The sequence below is a fragment of the Neoarius graeffei genome, chromosome 6, assembly GCF_027579695.1.
Source record: "Neoarius graeffei isolate fNeoGra1 chromosome 6, fNeoGra1.pri, whole genome shotgun sequence".
NCBI classification, from domain to species: Eukaryota; Metazoa; Chordata; class Actinopteri; order Siluriformes; family Ariidae; genus Neoarius; species Neoarius graeffei.
In genome coordinates this window covers 36,511,025-36,531,619 of record NC_083574.1, presented here as the reverse complement: position 1 = coordinate 36,531,619, position 20,595 = coordinate 36,511,025, and the positions used below count along the sequence as shown (strand labels likewise).

The 20,595-nt window shown below is 41.8% G+C and overlaps 1 protein-coding gene across 6 annotated transcripts in view; it reads left to right on the top strand.

Moving 5' to 3' along the window:
• frmd4a (FERM domain containing 4A) overlaps positions 1-20,595 on the top strand; it is a 288,964-nt gene that overhangs the window by 197,039 nt on the left and 71,330 nt on the right. For all 6 annotated transcript variants that reach the window (XM_060923607.1, XM_060923606.1, XM_060923605.1 and 3 more), the window contains exons 6-9: positions 514-570; positions 1,237-1,259; positions 7,641-7,724; positions 8,158-8,223. In XM_060923607.1, coding sequence (XP_060779590.1) covers positions 514-570; positions 1,237-1,259; positions 7,641-7,724; positions 8,158-8,223 — 230 coding nt within the window. The remainder of the gene's footprint in view (positions 1-513; positions 571-1,236; positions 1,260-7,640; positions 7,725-8,157; positions 8,224-20,595) is intronic.

Sequence of the window (20,595 nt, the reverse complement as noted above, 5' to 3'; positions counted from 1 at the left end):
GTGTGAATGGTTGTCTGTGTCTATGTGTCAGCCCTGTGATGACCTGGCGACTTGTCCAGGGTGTACCCCGCCTTTCGCCCGTAGTCAGCTGGGATAGGCTCCAGATTGCCTGCAACCCTGTAGAACAGAATAAAGCGGCTAGAGATAATGAGACGAGATGAGATGACAGTACATATGCCGTGGCACAGGATGACGTGTGTTTGTGGCAAACGTATTGAATGACTCAGACCTGACCATAACGAGTAAAGACATCCCGAGTCCTCGCACACACTCACACGGCAAGAACACATTCCTGGCATGTTTGATCCCCGATGGAGGAATGTGTGTGTTGTTCCTGGCATGTGAGATGGGGTGATTACCACCTGCTGATATCTGTGTGCTTAGTCAGCGAGAGAGTAAACACATGTTCATACAGATCTTTAGCACCAGAAGATAATGAAAAAAGTGGAAGACTTGAGATTGTTTGGTTGTTGCTCCTTGCTCTCTGCCTCACGTACTCTTTTTCTGTTGTAGGAGCTGATAGATGTGGACAGTGAAGTCGTCTTTGAACTGGCCTCCTACATATTGCAGGTAATGTGTGTGCGTGTGTGCGCACGTGTGTGTGTGTGTGAAGCCTTAGTCAATAGGAAACACAATCTCTGCACATCCGTTTGTGTCATAAGGACATCCATATGTAGTCTTAGTGAAGTGTGTGTGTGCAGGGGGAACGCAGGTGCAGTACAACTGCTCTGTGTTTGACCTTTTACAGGATTTACACCAGATGGGAGATATTGAGTGTCCCACTGGGTGGGTCACTATAAAGTGCAATCATGCTAACACACACATAAAACACACACACACACACACACACACACGCTTGTACGCCTATCTTTATGGGGACTCATTGACATAATGCATTCCCTAGCCCCTTACCCTGACCTTAACCATCACAACTAAATGCCTAACCCCACCCCTTACCCTAACCCCACCCCTTTTACCCCAACCCCACCCCTTTTACCCCAACCGAAACAAAATCCCTCAGACAGCCCTTTGAAGAAGTGAGGACCAGCCAAAATCTCCTCACTTCCCAAAAATGTCTGAACTCTGTTGGTTAAAGACACGTTCCAGTCCTCAATATGTCGCAAGTACAAGTACACACACACACACACACACACACACACATACATGATCTATGTTACGCTTTAACCCTGATTTGACTTTTATCTGACTCTCTCACTCTACATTTCTCTTTTCCAGGAGGCCAAAGGAGACTTCACGAGGTAAAGCCCATGTTCATGTTCAAACAAAAGAACAGAGCTCAAATAACACACACTCGATACTCTTTATCACAGTGTGTATCAGAGTGCCACTGTGGAATACGAACAGATCTCTCTCTCTTACACACACACACACACACACACAGAGAGAGAGAGAGAGAGAGAGAACGAGGATGAGGGTGGGAGTCCTGGGAACGGACGCTGATGAGAGGAAATGGAATGCAGAGGATAAACAGTGTTACATTACTGGCGATGACCTCGTCTCTCTCTCTCTCTCTCTCTCTCTCTCTCTCTGTCCCTCTCTTTTTCTGTGTCTCTGTTTCTCTCTGTGTCTCTCTCTCTCCTCTCTGTCTCTCTCTCTTTGTCTCCCTCTTCTCTCTGTCACTCTCTGCTTCTCTGTCTCTCTCTCTCCTTCTCTCTGTCACTCTCTGCTTCTCTCTCTGTTTCTCTCTGTTTCTCTCTCTCTGTTTTTCTCTCCGTCTCTCTCTCTGTTTCTCTCTCTCTCTGTCTGTCTGTCTCTCTCTCTGTTTCTCTGTCTGTCTCTCTCTCTGTTTCTCTTAAACTCATCCTCTCTACACTGAGTGCAGAATTATTAGGCAAGTGAGTATTTTGACCACAACATCCTTTTAATGCATGTTGTCCCACTCCAAGCTGTTTAGGCTTGAAAGCCTACTACCAATTAAGTATATCAGGTGCTGTGCATCTGTGTAATGAGAGGGGGTGTGGTCTAATGACATCAACACCCTATATCAGGTGTGCATAATTATTAGGCAACCTCTTTTCCTCTGGCAAAATGGGTCAGAAGAGAGATCTGACAGACTTTGAAAAGTATAAAATTGTGAGATGTCTTGCAGACGGATGCAGCACTCTTGAAATTGCGAAGATGTTGAAACGTGATCACCGAACAATCAAGCGTTTCATTGCAAATAGTCAACAGGGTCGAAAGAAGCGTGTGGAAAAAAAAAAGGCGCAAAATAACTGCACATGATCTGTGGAAAATCAAGCGTGAAGCTAACAAGCAGCCATTAGCATCCAGTTCTGCCATATTCCAGAGTTGCAACATTCCTGGAGTGTCAAAGAGTACAAGGTGTGCAATACTGAGGGACATGGCCAAGGTAAGGAAGGCTGAAAAACGACCACCACTGAGTAAGGCACACAAGATAAAACGTCAAGACTGGGCCAAGAAATATCTTAAGACTGATTTTTCTAAGGTGCTGTGGTCTGATGAGATGAGAGTGACTCTTGATGGGCCAGATGGATGGGCCTGTGGCTGGATCAGTAATGGGCACAGAGCTCCACTCTGACTCAGACGCCAGCAAGGTGGAGGTGGAGTACTGCTATGGGCTGGTATCATCAAAGACGAGCTTGTTGGACCTTTTCGAGTTGAGGATGGACTCAAACTCAACTCCCAGACCTACTGCCAGTTCCTGGAAGAAACCTTCTTCAAGCAGTGGTATAGGAAAAAGTCAGCATCTTTCAAGAAGAACATGATTTTCATGCAGGATAACGCTCCATCTCATGCGTCCAAATACTCCACTGCATGGCTAGCCAGTAAAGGTCTGAAAGGTGAAAAAAATAATGACATGGCCCCCTTGTTCACCTGACCTAAACCCCATAGAGAACCTGTGGTCCATTATAAAACGTGAGGTCTACAAAGAGGGAAAACAGTACACCTCTCTGAACAGCGTCTGGGAGGCCGTGGTTGCTGCTGCACACAATGTTGGTCGTGAACAGATAAAGAAATTGACAGAATCTATGGATGGAAGGCTTTTGAGTGTCCTCATGAAGAAGGGTGGCTATATTGGTCACTGATTTGTTTTTGTTTTGTGTTTGAATGTCAGATATGTTTATTTGCAAATCTGGAGTTGTCATATCAGTGTACCTGGTGAAAATAAATAAGTGAAATGGCTACATATTTGGTTTTTATTAAGTTGCCTAATAATTCTGCACAGTGAAAGTTACCTGAACACATACATATTCTCCTAAAATGGCCAAAACTAAAAACACCCCACTCTAACTTCCATACATATTCAGCTTTGATATTTATGAGTCTTTTTGTTTGATTGAGAACATAGTTGTTGTTCAATAATAAAACTAATCCTCAAAAATACAACTTGCCTAATAATTCTGCACTCCGTGTATTACAAATGCTCAGTAATACACCGACATTCACATTCATCACTGTTCTCAGTGGGCAACATGGGAACAATATAGTATCATAATATTTAAAATCATTTTATATTCACAAAGTGTGTCATGATATTTAGGTTTGCTAACGAGTGTACGGTTAAGTACAACCCCGATTCCAAAAAAGTTGGGACAAAGTACAAATTGTAAATAAAAACGGACTGCAATAATTTATAAATCTCAAAAACTGATATTGTATTCACAGTAGAACATAGACAACATATCAAATGTCGAAAGTGAGACATTTTGAAATTTCATGCCAAATATTGGCTCATTTAAAATTTCATGACAGCAACACATCTCAAAAAAGTTGGGACAGGGGCAATAAGAGGCTGGAAAAGTTAAAGGTACAAAAAAGGAACAGCTGGAGGACCAAATTGCAACTCATTAGGTCAATTGGCAATAGTTCATTAACATGACTGGGTATAAAAAGAGCATCTTGGAGTGGCAGTGGCTCTCAGAAGTAAAGGTGGGAAGAGGATCACCAATCCCCCTAATTCTGCGCCGACAAATAGTGGAGCAATATCAGAAAGGAGTTCGACAGTGTAAAATTGCAAAGAGTTTGAACATATCATCATCTACAGCGCATAATATCATCAAAAGATTCAGAGAATCTGGAAGAATCTCTGTGCATAAGGGTCAAGGCTGGAAAACCATACTGGGTGCCCGTGATCTTCGGGCCCTTAGACGGCACTGCATCACATACAGGCATGCTTCTGTGTTGGAAATCACAAAATGGGCTCAGGAATATTTCCAGAGAACATTATCTGTGAACACAATTCACCGTGCCATCCGCCGTTGCCAGCTAAAACTCTATAGTTCAAAGAAGAAGCCGTATCTAAACACGATCCAGAACCGCAGACGTCTTCTCTGGGCCAAGGCTCATTTAAAATGGACTGTGGCAAAGTGGAAAACTGTTCTGTGGTCAGACGAATCAAAATTTGAAGTTCTTTATGGAAATCAGGGACGCCGTGTCATTCAGACTAAAGAGGAGAAGGATGACCCAAGTTGTTATCAGCGCTCAGTTCAGAAGCCTGCATCTCTGATGGTATGGGGTTGCATTAGTGCATGTGGCATGGGCAGCTTACACATCTGGAAAGACACCATCAATGCTGAAAGGTATATCCAGGTTCTAGAGCAACATATGCTCCCATCCAGACGTCGTCTGTTTCAGGGAAGACCTTGCATTTTCCAACATGACAATGCCAAACCACATACTGCATCAATTACAGCATCATGGCTGCATAGAAGAAGGGTCCGGGTACTGAACTGGCCAGCCTGCAGTCCAGATCTTTCACCCATAGAAAACATTTGGCGCATCATAAAATGGAAGATACGACAAAAAAGACCTAAGACAGTTGAGCAACTAGAATCCTACATTAGACAAGAATGGGTTAACATTCCTATCCCTAAACTTGAGCAACTTGTCTCCTCAGTCCCCAGACGTTTACAGACTGTTGTAAAGAGAAAAGGGGATGTCTCACAGTGGTAAACATGGTCTTGTCCCAACTTTTTTGAGATGTTGTTGTCATGAAATTTAAAATCACCTAATTTTTCTCTTTAAATGATACATTTTCTCAGTTTAAACATTTGATATGTCATCTATGTTCTATTCTGGATAAAATATGGAATTTTGAAACTTCCACATCATTGCATTCCATTTTTATTTACAATTTGTACTTTGTCCCAACTTTTTTGGAATCGGGGTTGTACAGTATTTATTAGTTTTATTTAAATTGTTAGATTAAAACTGATTTAACAAGGAGTAAGAGGAAAAATACAATATCTGTTATTTACAGTGGAGCTTGAAACACTTCATTCAAGTCGACACAATGCCTCTGTAATTGGGAAATAATTGGGAATTAGGCATAGGCTAGCTAGCAGGTAGCACATATACCGTACAGGCAAACTAAAAACATGATGAGAATGAAAACAAGATAAAACTTGTCAAGATTTCCTGTCAGGAATATCAACATTTCTTAAGTTTTAACAGTTCCTTCATTAGAAAAGGCTCTATAAGTAAATATTCACCTCAGAGAAGTATGGTCGATACGTTAGCTAATGATTGAAGCTAAGTATATACTGTATCACGCTAACACAGTCGTTCATACAGGTAAGGTAGAAATATCACGATTGTGGAAAAAGGGGAGGAAAATAGTATTTCCCTCAGACGTATTACTAAATTATTAATAAGCTTAATTTTCAATTATAATTGCACTTATAATAGATCACAACCAAACTGCCTTTTTGAGAAACATCAGCATTGTGTCACTGTCAATCAATGTGGAAATATTGCCACAAATATTGGCTAGCATAAGCTAGCTAATGACTCAGGTTACGTATTTAGCTAGCTATATGTAACTGTTCAGTACGTTATTACTTATGAAGTGAAGTGGTAACAGGACGAAACAAAATGATCAGGAATATCAACGTTTCTGTCAGATATGAGGGGAAGTTGCTTAGGAAAGGCTTTGTAGGCATAAAATAGCGCTGTAATTACACGTAGCCTCACACGCTAACTGAACTCCCTTTAGTTATGCATACCTGTCAACCTTTGGTCAATCAAACCTGTATAACCAACCTCCAAAATCCATATTTCCCTTATAAAATCCATATAAGATACAAATTAAAATAATTTACCTAAAATTTGAATGATAATTAACAATGATATATCCAAGTTACTTTTTATTCAATATTAATAACAATAAACCTTCAGAATGAATACAAAGCTCCAATGTTTGACAAAAACACAAAGTGTCACTCTAATGTTCTGAATTGTACTCCATGACAGCTTTTTTAGCAGTCTGCACCAATACCTCACGAGGCTGCATGTCACAGCAAGTGTCTGTGTTGATCTTGCCGGAGTGCCCATTCAGAATCTCTTCAGTCGCTAGTAAAAGTCGCTCAGGTGGAAATACGCTTTTCAAACAAAATGTTACTTCCCGGTTGGCGGGATTCTCGCAATGCGGTGTGCGCATGATCAAAAGTGGAACGAAGTCTCGCTACCACAAGATAACGTGCGATTTCATAAGACTCTTTACTGGCTGTCTGTGGTGTACAGTACGTTTGTAAATGTTATGCGCTCTTTTATCATCGTGGGAATTGATTATAGCTCTAAATAAATATTGAAGTTTTTTTTAAAGAATCAGTATAACTTTATTTGTACGTCCGTATACTACGTTTATTGAATCAAATCCGTATAAAATACGGACATTCCGTATAGGTTGACATGTATGGTTATGTTGTATTGGGTGAGCAGCAACTTTGCATTACAATTTACGTGGAAATAGCATAAGCTAAGTCATGACTGAGGTTGACTATATAGCTAACTATCCCATTTATACAGCAAAATTATATAAAATAAGTAAAAGTATAGCAATATGGCAAAACTGTCTGTCTAGCTAGCTAGCTTGTGAGGAAATAAAGACAGAACTGCAGAGAAATACAAGAAAACTGCATGATGGCTAGCTTTAGTGGTGCTTGAAAATTTGTGAACCCTTTAGAATGTTCTATATTTCTGCATAAATATGACCTAAAACATCATCAGATTTTCACACAAGTCCTAAAAGTAGAGAAAGAGAACCCAGTTAAACAAACGAGACAAAAATATTATACTCGGTCATTTATTTATTGAGGAAAAGTGGCGCCACCTGTCATTTTTACGATTTTATGGGCATCTTGGCTGGTATGAGCTATAGCCTCATTGAGGTTTTTTGTAAACCGGCGATTGAGGTTCTGGTCTGTATTTTATGGAGCGGCTTCTTTTAGTTTAGCCAGTAGCTTGTTGGCTAGCTTGCATAGCTAGCTTGTTAGCTTTGAGGATAGTAGGTGCGTTCCATCCAGCCATACTATTCCAGCAGCCAGGCTTCACTATCCCCACCCCTTTCTCCATTTATGGACTAGTCGAGAGTTAGGCAGAGTCAGGCACTGCCAAGATGGCGACGCCCACATCCTTCTTATTTGAGCTTCAAACCCGCTCTTCAGAAATCCTATGAGTGACATCACAGAGGCTTTGTCCGTTATTTTTACAGTCTATGTTTTACCTGCGAGGCTTTGTATGAAGTTAAAGGAACATATGGAAGGTCAGGAAACGTGACCTTGAGCTTGTATCCTCTGCCTCCTTGCCTGGAGACACTGGATTTTGCAGTGCATTGTGGGAACTGGACGCTAATGTTTGGTTTGTGGTTTGTGTTGCAGTAATGATGCCACACGGGCAGACCTGAAGAAACTGCCCGCTCTGCCCACACAGGCCCTCAAAGAGCACCCGTCCCTCGCTTACTGGTGAGACACACACACACACACACAGGTGAAGGTTAATCAATATCACATACCCACACAGTGCAGCATCATGTTATTCAAATACAATAAGCTCAGATAAACTCAGTAACCCAGTTTCGCTTTCGACGAGATGAATCAAAATCAGATGCAGAGGTTCTGGTGTTATTCGGAGTCCTATCCGCTGCTGAAAATGACAATTCATTCCTCTGTTCTCCGTTACATCCACACAGCGGCAGATTTGTAGACAGACTCTTTGAGCATTGCAGCTTATCTGTCTTCCTGGTATCCGGTTTCACTCCCAGCATCTGCATGCTGTTTGGTCTCGCTGTGGAATTTATCCGGGCTGACAGCCATGTTCTCACGATCCTCCTGCCACGAAACTGTCATTTCTAACCCCAGCGCACGTGTTTGTGTCTGCTTGTGATTTTTTTCCCAGTGAGGACCGAGTGATCGAGCACTATAAGAAGCTGAGCGGCCAGTCCAGGGGTCAGGCCATCGTCAAGTAAGACCCTCACAAACAAAGAATGAATGAATGAATGAATAACAAGGAAACAACTATATAAACAGCATTATTCCTGAATGTGTCACTGTGAACCATTAAAGTAATGGCTGAACATTTCAGATAGGCAGTACTGTGCAAAAGTCTTAGCACCCCACCCCCTTTTTTTCAGACAAACTTTCTCATCTCATCTCATTATCTCTAGCCGCTTTATCCTGTTCTACAGGGTCGCAGGCAAGCTGGAGCCTATCCCAGCTGACTACGGGCGAAAGGCGGGGTACACCCTGGACAAGTCGCCAGGTCATCACAGGGCTGACACATAGACACAGACAACCATTCACACTCACACTCACACCTACGGTCAATTTAGAGTCACCAGTTAACCTAACCTGCATGCCTTTGGACTGTGGGGGAAACCGGAGCACCCTGAGGAAACCCACGCGGACACGGGGAGAACATGCAAACTCCACACAGAAAGGCCCTCGCCGGCCACGGGGCTCGAACCCGGACCTTCTTGCTGTGAGGCGACAGCGCTAACCACTACACCACCGTGCCGCCCACAAACTTTATCGATTTCTTTTTTATAACTTCTACATCATCGAATCAGGACAAAAACATTTCAGAGTTCCAAACGTTCGTTTTCCAGCAGAAAAATTAAATGTTGCAGAAAAAAAAGCTTGTATCTGAGCAGCCTCTATATATTAAGCAGCAAAGTTTGTTTGTTTGTCTTGAGTTAACGTCGCCATTCCTCGATGGATTTTCACCAAATTTGGCAAGTAACTCCGGGGATGATCCAGAATTTTGCACATGTAAACAAAATTCATGTACGGGCTCCAGAAAGGTCCCTGGGGGGCGCAACATCCACCCACACCCTCCCTCAGTGCTTTTCATGTTACATTTATCAACACAAACTCTCGACAGATCTTCACTAAACTTGACACATAGGTACAGGAGATAGCCACAATTTGGCAGAACTTAGAAAGTCCATATTTGGGCCCCAAGGAATCCTTGGTGGACCCCTGGGTGGTGGATGTTTGGATTTTTGTTTGTCTTGGGTTAACATCACCATTTCTCGATAGATCTTCAACAAATTTGACATGGAAGTCTGGGGGCAGCCCAGAATTTTGCAAAACCTGGGCAACGCCAGCTAACCTGCTAGTATTACACAAGAGAGCACTTTTCAGATTAAAAAAGAAAGCATAATGAAGGCTGCTGGGTTTTGGTGCAAAATTAAGAAGCGAGTGTGACAGTCAAAGTGTGCAGAAGAACTGTGGCTGGGTCTGTAAGATGCTCAGTAAAACCTACAGCTCATTTCCGCATAAAACTGCACTCATTCACTAAATACCTGAGACTACTTTTTTTAAAGCAAAGGGTCGACTCACACCAAATATTGACTTTGTTGCATTTATTATGGCTTACTGATTACTGCTTATAGTATTTTTTTTAATGTTGAAACATTTCATTTCATTATTTTTTAAGCGATTTTTGGTCGACAGCATTTATTTACATGTGCCTAAGACTTTCGCAAAGGATTGCACATCTCTACATCTTTTCCTTATCCTTATTATAAACACCAAGAGTACGTATGATATGCGAACTGAAACACCCCCTGTCCTTTAGATCCAAGGAGAAGCACACATTAATTACAGGCAGCACCAAATGGGATTTCGCAACCTCAGTTATGAATTGCATTGTCGTATTCGCAGCTATTTACATAATGTGAGCCAAACTTGTTAAAATATGTGTGGTGGTTGGGGGAAAACCCATCGGCTCACTGCGGTTGAGTTCTGGCAACCAGCCATTGTTTAGACTAAAATATCTGGTAGTTGTTCTGCTGGAATATATTTCGACATCTACTTTAAGAAGCGATAAATATTTTAATAAAACGCAATTTTTTTTAACTTATTAATCTTGCTTTGGTTTTCTGCAAAAAAAGAAAATAATAATAATATGTTATATAAGGAGGGTGGCATGGTGGTGTAGTGGTTAGCGCTGTCGCCTCACAGCAGGAAGGTTTTGGGTTCGAGCCCAGCGACCGGCGAGGGCCTTTCTGTGCGAAGTTTGCATGTTCTCCCCGTGTCCGCGTGGGTTTCCTCCGGGTGCTCCGGTTTCCCCCACAGTCCAAAGACATGCAGGTTAGGTTAACTGGTGACTCTAAATTGACCGTAGGTGTGAATGTGAGTGTGAATGGTTGTCTGTGTCTATGGCCAAGTTTACATTAGACCGTATCTGTCTCGTTTTCTTCTCGGATGCACTGTCCGTTTACATTAAAACGCCAGGAAACGGGAATCCGCCAGGGTCCACGTATTCAATCCAGATCGTGTCTGGTCCGGTGCTGTGTAAACATTGAGAATACGCGGATACGCTGTGCTGAGCTCTAGCTGGCGTCGTCATTGGACAACGTCACTGTGACATCCACCTTCCTGATTCGCTGGCGTTGGTCATGTGACGCGACTGCTGAAAAACGGCGTGGACTTCCGCCTTGTATCACCTTTCATTAAAGAGTATAAAAGTATGAAAATACTGCAAATACTGATGCAAATACTGCCCATTGTGTAGTTATGATTGTCTTTAGGCTTGCCATCCTTCCACTTGCAAGTGGTAAGTGACGCGCATGCCCGACATGCACTGAGATCTCACACACAGCGGCTCAGTCCCGAATCACTGCTCGTGCGCTTCACTCGCGCGCTCTGTGAGCTGCGCAGGGCCGGAGTGCGCACCCTCCAGAGGGCACTCGCTGTTCAGGGCGGAGTGATTTGGAGCGCAGGATGCCTGCGGAGCCGAGCGTATCCATGTATTGGCGTTGCTGTGTGCACGCAAATCGTGTATTGGTGTTGCTGTGTGCACACTAATCGTTTTAAAAACGTTAATCTGATGATCCGCTGATACGGTCTAATGTAAACCCCACCTATGTGTCAGCCCTGTGATGACCTGGCGACTTGTCCAGGGTGTACCCCGCCTTTCGCCCGTAGTCAGCTGGGATAGGCTCCAGCTTGCCTGCGACCCTGTAGAACAGGATAAGCAGCTACAGGTAACGGATGCATGAATGGATGGATGGATGTTGCATAAGGACCCAGTTCGACAAATGCAGTCCATGTGATTTCCTCACACACTGAATGTCACAATTTGATCAAGTTGTTGTTGGATAGCTACATGCCACAGCAACGGCAGAATAAGTCTGATCAAGGCTGGGTTTCCCAAAAGCCTCTTTTTTTTTTTTTCCAACTTTATTTATGATTTTGCGGCAGCACTGTACACGAAAGGCAATGTTCACGATACATTCTTGGCTGACCATTTTTCACCCTTTTTAAAAATAACAGACATTAATTATAACAAAAAGACAAATAATAAATGAATAATTATTATACAATTAAATTAAGTAATAGTAATTAAAAAAATTTAAATTAAAATTAAACAAGACAGCAGACCAACACTATCAGTAGTAGACAGCAACAGCCCTCTTTCAGTCATGCACTGATGGACAATTTATACTGATCCATAAATTTAAGAAATGGCTGCCATGTTTTATCAAATTTTATAGTCGACCCAGCAAGTGTGCACCTCATTTTTTCTATATGTAAAAACTTCATCAACTCCGTTAACCACTGATCATGAGAGGGAGGACACTCTTGTTTCCACCTCAAGAGGATGAGGCGCCTTGCTAGCAGGGACGCTAAGGCCACCGCCTGAGAATAATTTTTTGAAAGGGAAATTTCAGGTGGTAGCACCCCAAATAGGGCGGTCAATGCATTGGGAGCAAGATTGACTGTAAATACCTTTGAGAATGTCTGAAAGATTGATGAACAATAATTCTTAAGATTAGAGCATGACCAGAAAGTATGCACTAATGAACCAATATCAGATTTACAACGATTGCACAGTGGGTCAGTTCCTGGGTAAATCTTTGCTAATTTTTCCTTTGAAAAGTGCAGACGATGAAGAATTTTAAGCCCAAAAGCCTCTTAACGCAAAGAGCATCTTAACTAGGAGAGAGAGTGTTCATTGTGATGCTCGCTCTACCATTTAACGATGATCTTTGTGCTACGAAGCTTTTTGAAAACTCACCTCAGTTCAGTTTGCAATCAGATACCCGGTGTCAAAATATCCATGATGCTCCAGCACTTACGGATTAGATTAGATTAGATTAGATTAGATTAGATTAGATTAGATTAGATTAGATTAGATTAGATTAGATTCACTTTATTCATCCCACATCGGGGAAATTCACGTGCTACAGTAGCAAGAAAATGTCAAACAGATAACAAATTAAACTGAAATAAAAATTAGACAAACGAAGGATTAAATACAGAGGGCTATTTGCATTATCTACCGTGAAAAAGTATAGAAAAATTGCCGTATTGAGAGGCTCGGAAAAATTGTACATTACAGGTAGACTCTGTATATATACACACATATATACATAAATAATATATATACAGTGGTGCTTGAAAGTTTGTGAACCCTTTAGAATTTTCTATATTTCTGCATAAATATGACCTAAAACATCATCAGATTTTCACACAAGTCCGAAAAGTAGGTAAAGAGAACCCAGTTAAACAAATGAGACAAAAATATTATACTTGGTCATTTATTTATTGAGGGAAATGATCCAATATTACATATCTGTGAGTGGCAAAAGTATGTGAACCTTTGCTTTCAGTATCTGGTGTGACCCCCTTGTGCAGCAATAACTGCAACTAAACGTTTCCGGTAACTGTTGATCAGTCCTGCACACCAGCTTGGAGGAATTTTAGCCCATTCCTCCGTACAGAACAGCTTCAACTCTGGGATGTTGGTGGGTTTCCTCACATGAACTGCTCGCTTCAGGTCCTTCCACAACATTTCGATTGGATTAAGGTCAGGACTTTGACTTGGCCATTGCAAAACATTAACTTTATTCTTCTTTAACCATTCTTTGGTAGAATGACTTGTGTGCTTAGGGTCGTTGTCTTGCTGCATGACCCACCTTCTCTTGAGATTCAGTTCATGGACAGATGTCCTGACATTTTCCTTTAGAATTCACTGGTATAATTCAGAATTCATTGTTCCATCAATGATGGCAAGCCGTCCTGGCCCAGATGCAGCAAAACAGGCCCAACCCATGATACTACCACCACCATGTTTCACAGATGGGATAAGGTTCTTATGCTGGAATGCAGTGTTTTCCTTTCTCCAAACATAACACTTCTCATTTAAACCAAAAAGTTCTATTTTGGTCTCATCCGTCCACAAAACATTTTTCCAATAGCCTTCTGGCTTGTCCTCATGATCTTTAGCAAACTGCAGACGAGCAGCAATGTTCTGTTTGGAGAGCAATGGCTTTCTCCTTGCAACCCTGCCATGCACACCATTGTTGTTCAGTGTTCTCCTGATGGTGGACTCATGAACAATAACATTAGCCAATGTGAGAGAGGCCTTCAGTTGCTTAGAAGTTACTCTGGGGTCCTTTGTGACCTTGCCGACTATTACACGCCTTGCTCTTGGAGTGATCTTTGTTGGTCGACCACTCCTGGGGAGGGTAACAATAGTCTTGAATTTCCTCCATTTGAACACAATCTGTCTGACTGTGGATTGGTGGAGTCCAAACTCTTTAGAGATGGTTTTGTAACCTTTTCCAGCCTGATGAGCATCAACAACGCTTTTTCTGAGGTCCTCAGAAATCTCCTCTCTTCGTGCCATGATACACTTCCACAAACATGTGTTGTGAAGATCAGACTTTGATAGATCCCTGTTCTTTAAATAAAACAGGGTGCCCACTCACACCTGATTGTCATCCCATTGATTGAAAACACCTGACTCTCATTTCACCTTCAAATTACCTGCTAATCCTGGAGGTTCACATACTTTTGCCACTCACAGATATGTAATATTGGATCATTTTCCTCAATAAATAAATGACCAAGTATAATATTTTTGTCTCATTTGTTTAACTGGGTTCTCTTTATCTACTTTTAGGACTTGTATGAAAATCTGATGATGTTTTAGGCCATATTTATGCAGAAATATAGAAAATTCTAAAGGGTTCACAAACTTTCAAGCACCACTGTATATATTATATTATATATATATATATATATATATATATATATATATATATATATGCATGCATAAAATAGTTTAGGATCTATATTATTGCACATAATAAGTGCATCGATGAGAGATGGCAGAGGTAGTTGTGGTGAAGTAGTGCAAATTAAACGACCAACGACTTTTCTGCCCTTTCACTTTTAGAAGTGTAACTTAAAGACCGATTTATACTTCTGTGTTGAATCTACGCCATGAGGTACACCGCATGTAATACACATTGCACTGATGCAGACCACAACAACTGCGATTGGGCCGCTTGGTAGCATCACATTTCCTTCACATTTCCGGCTGCTCCTTCTCCTCTGCAAAAATCAGACATCTACTTTCACGAGCTCCTGATGAGCATACAAGCAAAATATTTGCAAAGGCACAAACGCTACGTTCACACTGCAAGGCTTAATGCTCAATTCCGATTTTTTTGTGAAATCCGATTTTTTTGTGAGGTCGTTCACATTAACAAATATATGCGACTTGTATGTGATCCTCAGTATGAACGAAAAGGGACCTAAAAGTGTTCCGCATGCGCATTGCAGGATACGACGACGTCACACGCAGTGAGCATGGCCAGTGTTTACGGAAGTAAAACCGCCCGGTTGCGGTATGACCCATCCAATCTAGCTTGAATAGCTGCATCCCCCCAAATGGAAATCAGCTCCCTAACCTCTGCGTCCTTCCATTGAGAAGATTCAGAACCTTCACAGCCCGAAGCGTCCCTCGCATTGATGTCATGCGCAGGGGCGCAGATACGTTTTTTGAACTGGGGGGGACAAAGCTGCCAGCAAACCAACCCCAACCCCGATATGCCTGTCAAACTTGTTGTTAGTAACCATAGCAACCAAGCTCGAGCTCGCAACCTGTGCAGTCTGCGCAGCTCAACCAACCGAATATCAGTCTTTGTTTTATGTGAGTTGTTGCAACTATGTATACACTGCCGTGCACCTCAATAAACCGAATGGTAATTAGTCTTTTGATTTTTCCGTGAGGTTTGCCTTATGCAAAGAAAGACAGCATAGACGTTTTTTCCTCCCTATAAGTGGGGGGAGGGGGGGACCGAACGAGGTGAATTTAAATCTGGGTGGGACGAGTCCCCCCCTCTATCTGCGCCCGTGATTATGCGCCATGTTGTTGTAACTTTTTTTGAGAGACCCGCCGCCTACTTCAGCGCAGAATAGTGACGTTTGTGGCTTGTTGATGATGTGTAAGTCGGATGAATGCGACCTGGCGGTTCAGACTGAAGTCGCATATGAAAAGAGCGGATAGGAATCGGAATTAGCACCACATATCCAAACGGCCTGGGTTGGATTTGAAAAAATCGGATCTGTGTCGTTCATATTGTCAATAAAAGATCGGATACAGGTCACATATGGGCGAAAAGATCGGATTTGAGTCACTTCAGCCTGCAGTGTGAACGTAGCCTAAATCAACCTGAACAGAATAATAATATTATAGCACCATGAATGAACCATTGAATTGTGTAGTGTTGTGTATTTCACATCAATAAATTGCTGCATTGTCTTGTGATAGTGAGACCAATAATGAGATGTGCATCACAGTTATGAATACATATTTATTATTTTCTTTGACACCGGAAGCCATGCGCCAGAAACAACACCACGACATTTATTATGGTGTGACTCTGATGGGTGCCTGGTGGACAGCAGTGAACCAGCGCTTTCACTTTACATCATTACGATATAGTTACCATCGAATATCAAACTTGATATGTTAAACAGTGGTCTAGTTACAACAATCAATTGTCCAACAAGCTAGTGGGTTAATAACTGTTTTAGCAAGATTTATATGAAACTGTCATGAATATTTTATGTAAAATGTGTGAGTAAATAATCCCACTTTTATTTTTTCAAAAGCAAATTAAAAACAAGCGCTGGATTTAAAAAAAAAAAAAACTCCTCTACAGTGGTGCTTGAAAGTTTGTGAACCCTTTAGAATGTTCTATATTTCTGCATAAATATGACCTAAAACATCATCAGATTTTCGCACAAGTCCTAAAAGTAGATAAAGAGAACCCAGTTAAACAAATGAGACAAAAATATTATACTCGGTCATTTATTTATTGAGGAAAATGATCCAGTATTACATATCTGTGAGTGGCAAAAGTATGTGAACCTCTAGGATTAGCAGTTAATTTGAAGGTGAAATTAGAGTCAGGTGTTTTCAATCAATGGGACGACAATCAGGTGTGAGTGGGCACCCTGTTTAATTTAAAGAACAGGGATCTATCAAAGTCTGATCTTCACAACACATGTTTGTGGAAGTGTATCATGGCACGAAGAGAGGAGATTTCTGAGGACCTCAGAAAAAGTGTTGTTGATGCTCATCAGGCTGGAAAAGGTTACAAAACCGTCTCTAAAGAGTTTGGACTCCACCAATCCACAGTCAGACAGATTGTGTACAAATGGAGGAAATTCAAGACCATTGTTACCCTCCCCAGGAGTGGTCGACCAACAAAGATCACTCCAAGAGCAAGGCGTGTAATAGTCGGCGAGGCCACAAAGGACCCCAGGGTAACTTCTAAGCAACTGAAGGCCTCTCTCACATTGACTAATGTTAATGTTCATGAGTCCACCATCAGGAGAACAATGAACAACAATGGTGTGCATGGCAGGGTTGCAAGGAGAAAGCCACTGCTCTCCAAAAAGAACATTGCTGCTCATCTGCAGTTTGCTAAAGATCACGTGGACAAGCCAGAAGGCTATTGGAAAAATGTTTTGTGGACGGATGAGACCAAAATAGAACTTTTTGGTTTAAATGAGGAGTGTTATGTTTGGAGAAAGGAAAACACTGCATTACAGCATAAGAACCTTATCCCATCTGTGAAACATGGTGGTGGTAGTATCGTGGTTTGGACCTGTTTTGCTGCATCTGGGCCAGGACGGCTTGCCATCATTGATGGAACAATGAATTCTGAATTATACCAGCGAATTCTAAAGGAAAATGTCAGGACATCTGTCCATGAATTGAATCTCAAGAGAAGGTGGGTCATGCAGCAAGACAACGACCCTAAGCAAACAAGTCGCTCTACCAAAGAATGGTTAAAGAAGAATAAAGTTAATGTTTTGGAATGGCCAAGTCAAAGTCCTGACCTTAATCCAATCGAAATGTTGTTGAAGGACCTGAAGCGAGCAGTTCATGTGAGGAAACCCACCAACATCCCAGAGTTGAAGCTGTTCTGTACGGAGGAATGGGCTAAAATTCCTCCAAGCCGGTGTGCAGGACTGATCAACAGTCACCGGAAACGTTTAGTTGCAGTTATTGCTGCACAAGGGGGTCACACCAGATACTGAAAGCAAAGGTTCACATACTTTTGCCACTCACAGATATGTACGTAATATTGGATCATTTTCCTCAATAAATAAGTGACCAAGTATAATATTTTTGTCTCATTTGTTTAACTGGGTTCTCTTTATCTACTTTTAGGACGTGTGTGAAAACCTGATGATGTTTTAGGTCATATTCATGCAGAAATATAGAAAATTCTAAAGGGTTCACACCAGTATCTCCTGTTCCACACTCCAGCCCAGTCGGTGGCAGTAATGCACCTTTAAGTTGGTTTGCCAACTGCCAAAAAACCCTAAAGAATGGCCCTGTGTCTGAAATCACTCCCTACTGACTCTGTTGGGCACTATATAGTGAGGACGCTATTTTGTAGCGCTGTCCGAAACCTTAGTGGGGATTATTTACACCCTATGTAGTGCACTCAAAGCATCCCACAATGCATCATGAAAAGTAGTGTACAACCGATGGTCACTAACCAAAGCAATATATCCCATCATGCATTGCTGCCATGCTGAAAGAAATCAAATGCCTCAAATTTGATTTAATAAAAGGCAATGAAGAAATTATTTAGCCTTGATTTAAAAGAGGGCGGCACGGTGGTGTAGTGGTTAGCGCTGTCGCCTCACAGCAAGAAGGTCCTGGGTTCGAGCCCCGGGGCCGGCGAGGGCCTTTCTGTGTGGAGTTTGCATGTTCTCCCCATGTCCGCGTGGGTTTCCTCCGGGTGCTCCGGTTTCCCCCACAGTCCAAAGACATGCAGGTTAGGTTAACTGGCGACTCTAAATTGACCGTAGGTGTGAATGTGAGTGTGAATGGTTGTCTGTGTCTATGTGTCAGCCCTGTGATGACCTGGCGACTTGTCCAGGGTGTACCCCGCCTTTCGCCCATAGTCAGTTGGGATAGGCTCCAGCTTGCCTACGACCCTGTAGAAGGATAAAGCGGCTACAGATAATGAGATGATTTAAAAGAACTGAAAGATGCAGGTACTTTGTATTGATCAATGTGGGAAATGCGCTCAGTATAATATGGATTTATCACAAACATACATGCGTGTATTTATTATTTTGAAAACCCACCAGCCGACTGATCTGGCACGTTTTAATTGTGCGACAGTAATGACGTAAATACCAGCGCGATGGACTAGTGTTCAAAAGCGGTTTTTCATTTTATGAATGCGCTCACTATATAGTCCTCTATCTAGTAATTCCCTGTATAGGGAGTAGGGAGTAGTGAACGAATGAACGATTTCAGACACAGGGTGAGTGTCAGTCCTGCGTGCTTTTGATGCGTGCACTTGAAGGTCTCTTGGGCGCCCTCCGGACTGCACGCCTGCCAAGTGGACTCACCTGGACATGATTAAGAGGCATCAGAGGACCTATATAAAGACTGAGAAAACGCAAGTTCAGTGCGAAGTATTACGCTACGTCAGTGCGCATTACCAAGCTTTACTTTCTGAGTTAGAGTTCCTGGTTTTCTGGTTCCTGTGCCGCTCCTTGTTTCCATTTTGTCTGTGCCTTGTATATTCTGTTTGTGCCTCGCCCGACTCTGTGCTTGTTTAACATTTATGATCTTGCCTGCCATATTGGATTGTTTGCCTGATTGTCACGATTTTCTTCTGCACTTGCATTCGTCTCCCACCAATACCCTGACAAGGAGAAGAAAACCCAAAAAAATGTAAAAAAAAAAAAAGCAACAAAATATGGAATAAAAGTATTTGATGGTAAGAACATATCTTTTTTTATTTTTCAAGAATTATTATTATCATCGCATTTTTCACAAATTGCTTCTGTCATTTCTCCGGTTTGTTCACATTCTAAGCGGAAATGATTTTGCTGGACGTTTTGTATAAAGTTTTTATTTATCAAATTTGCAAAAATAAAAAATCCAGTGAATGTGGATAGAATAAAATAGTTATTCCACTCAATCTCGTCGTACATGGCTTATAGCTGACTCGGTGCTACAGTACGTGCCTCATCGGCTATCAACTCATGTACGACTCGATTTTGTGGAATAACTGTTAAATATATGTATTTATTTTTTTCGTGGTCCGGTTTCCATCAAATCCTGCACTGATTGGCTGGCGAGTGGGTCCATATCTTACGATACGGACCCCGGTTACGGACCTCTGGCGACTCGCTCGTTCACAACAACAACAAACATAGTAGCAATTTTTGTCAACACTTATTTTCGCATTTCTCAGGAGAATAGCATTAATTTTACAGCATGGATAGCGATAACGACAGTGTTCACAGCGAAAGCGAGTTTTACTTCCCTGAGGAAGAAGAAATGAAAGAAAACATTTCAGGAGAAAGCTAAAAACCTGTAACTGCTGCTAACGCCGAGCAAAAACATGGTTGAATCCTGAATGACTCAATTTTGTATAAATAGGGGACTACATAGGCGGCAAAATGTAGTTTTTTTCCTGCCATGGAAGTGCACTTGTATACCGAGGAGGAAGCAATTTGCATTACAGCCGTGAATGAGGATTCAAAATGGCGGCTCGGCTCGCTTTTCCCTTTCGGGCGCTCTCGTTTTCTGTTAGAATTTGGTAAAGAAAAAAATAAATATATTATTTACCAGCTTAAGGTCGGTCCGTATGGTGAAATACCGTGACCTCGGCCTTGAATACTGACCCAGAAGGCCTCGGTCAGTACTTTCAAGACCTCGATCATGGTATTTCATGATACGGACCTCCCAGCTGGGAAATAACATATATTTATTCATCATATCGCAACATACCACCTCATGAATGTCCTGTAATAATTTGCATATCAGGCGTGATTGGTCCAAAGCCATGCTTTTTACTGAGATCGCAACATTCATATGTAACGCTCCATGAATCAGTTGATTACAGAATCGTCGGTTATTAAATAGAAACGTAATATTTTTAAAAAGAATGCCGTAAATACAAATCGATATAATTCAAATCATCCAAGCGGAAGAGTTCGGTATGATAAAAATTATGTTTTTGAGTCTTTGTAAAACGAGCAAATG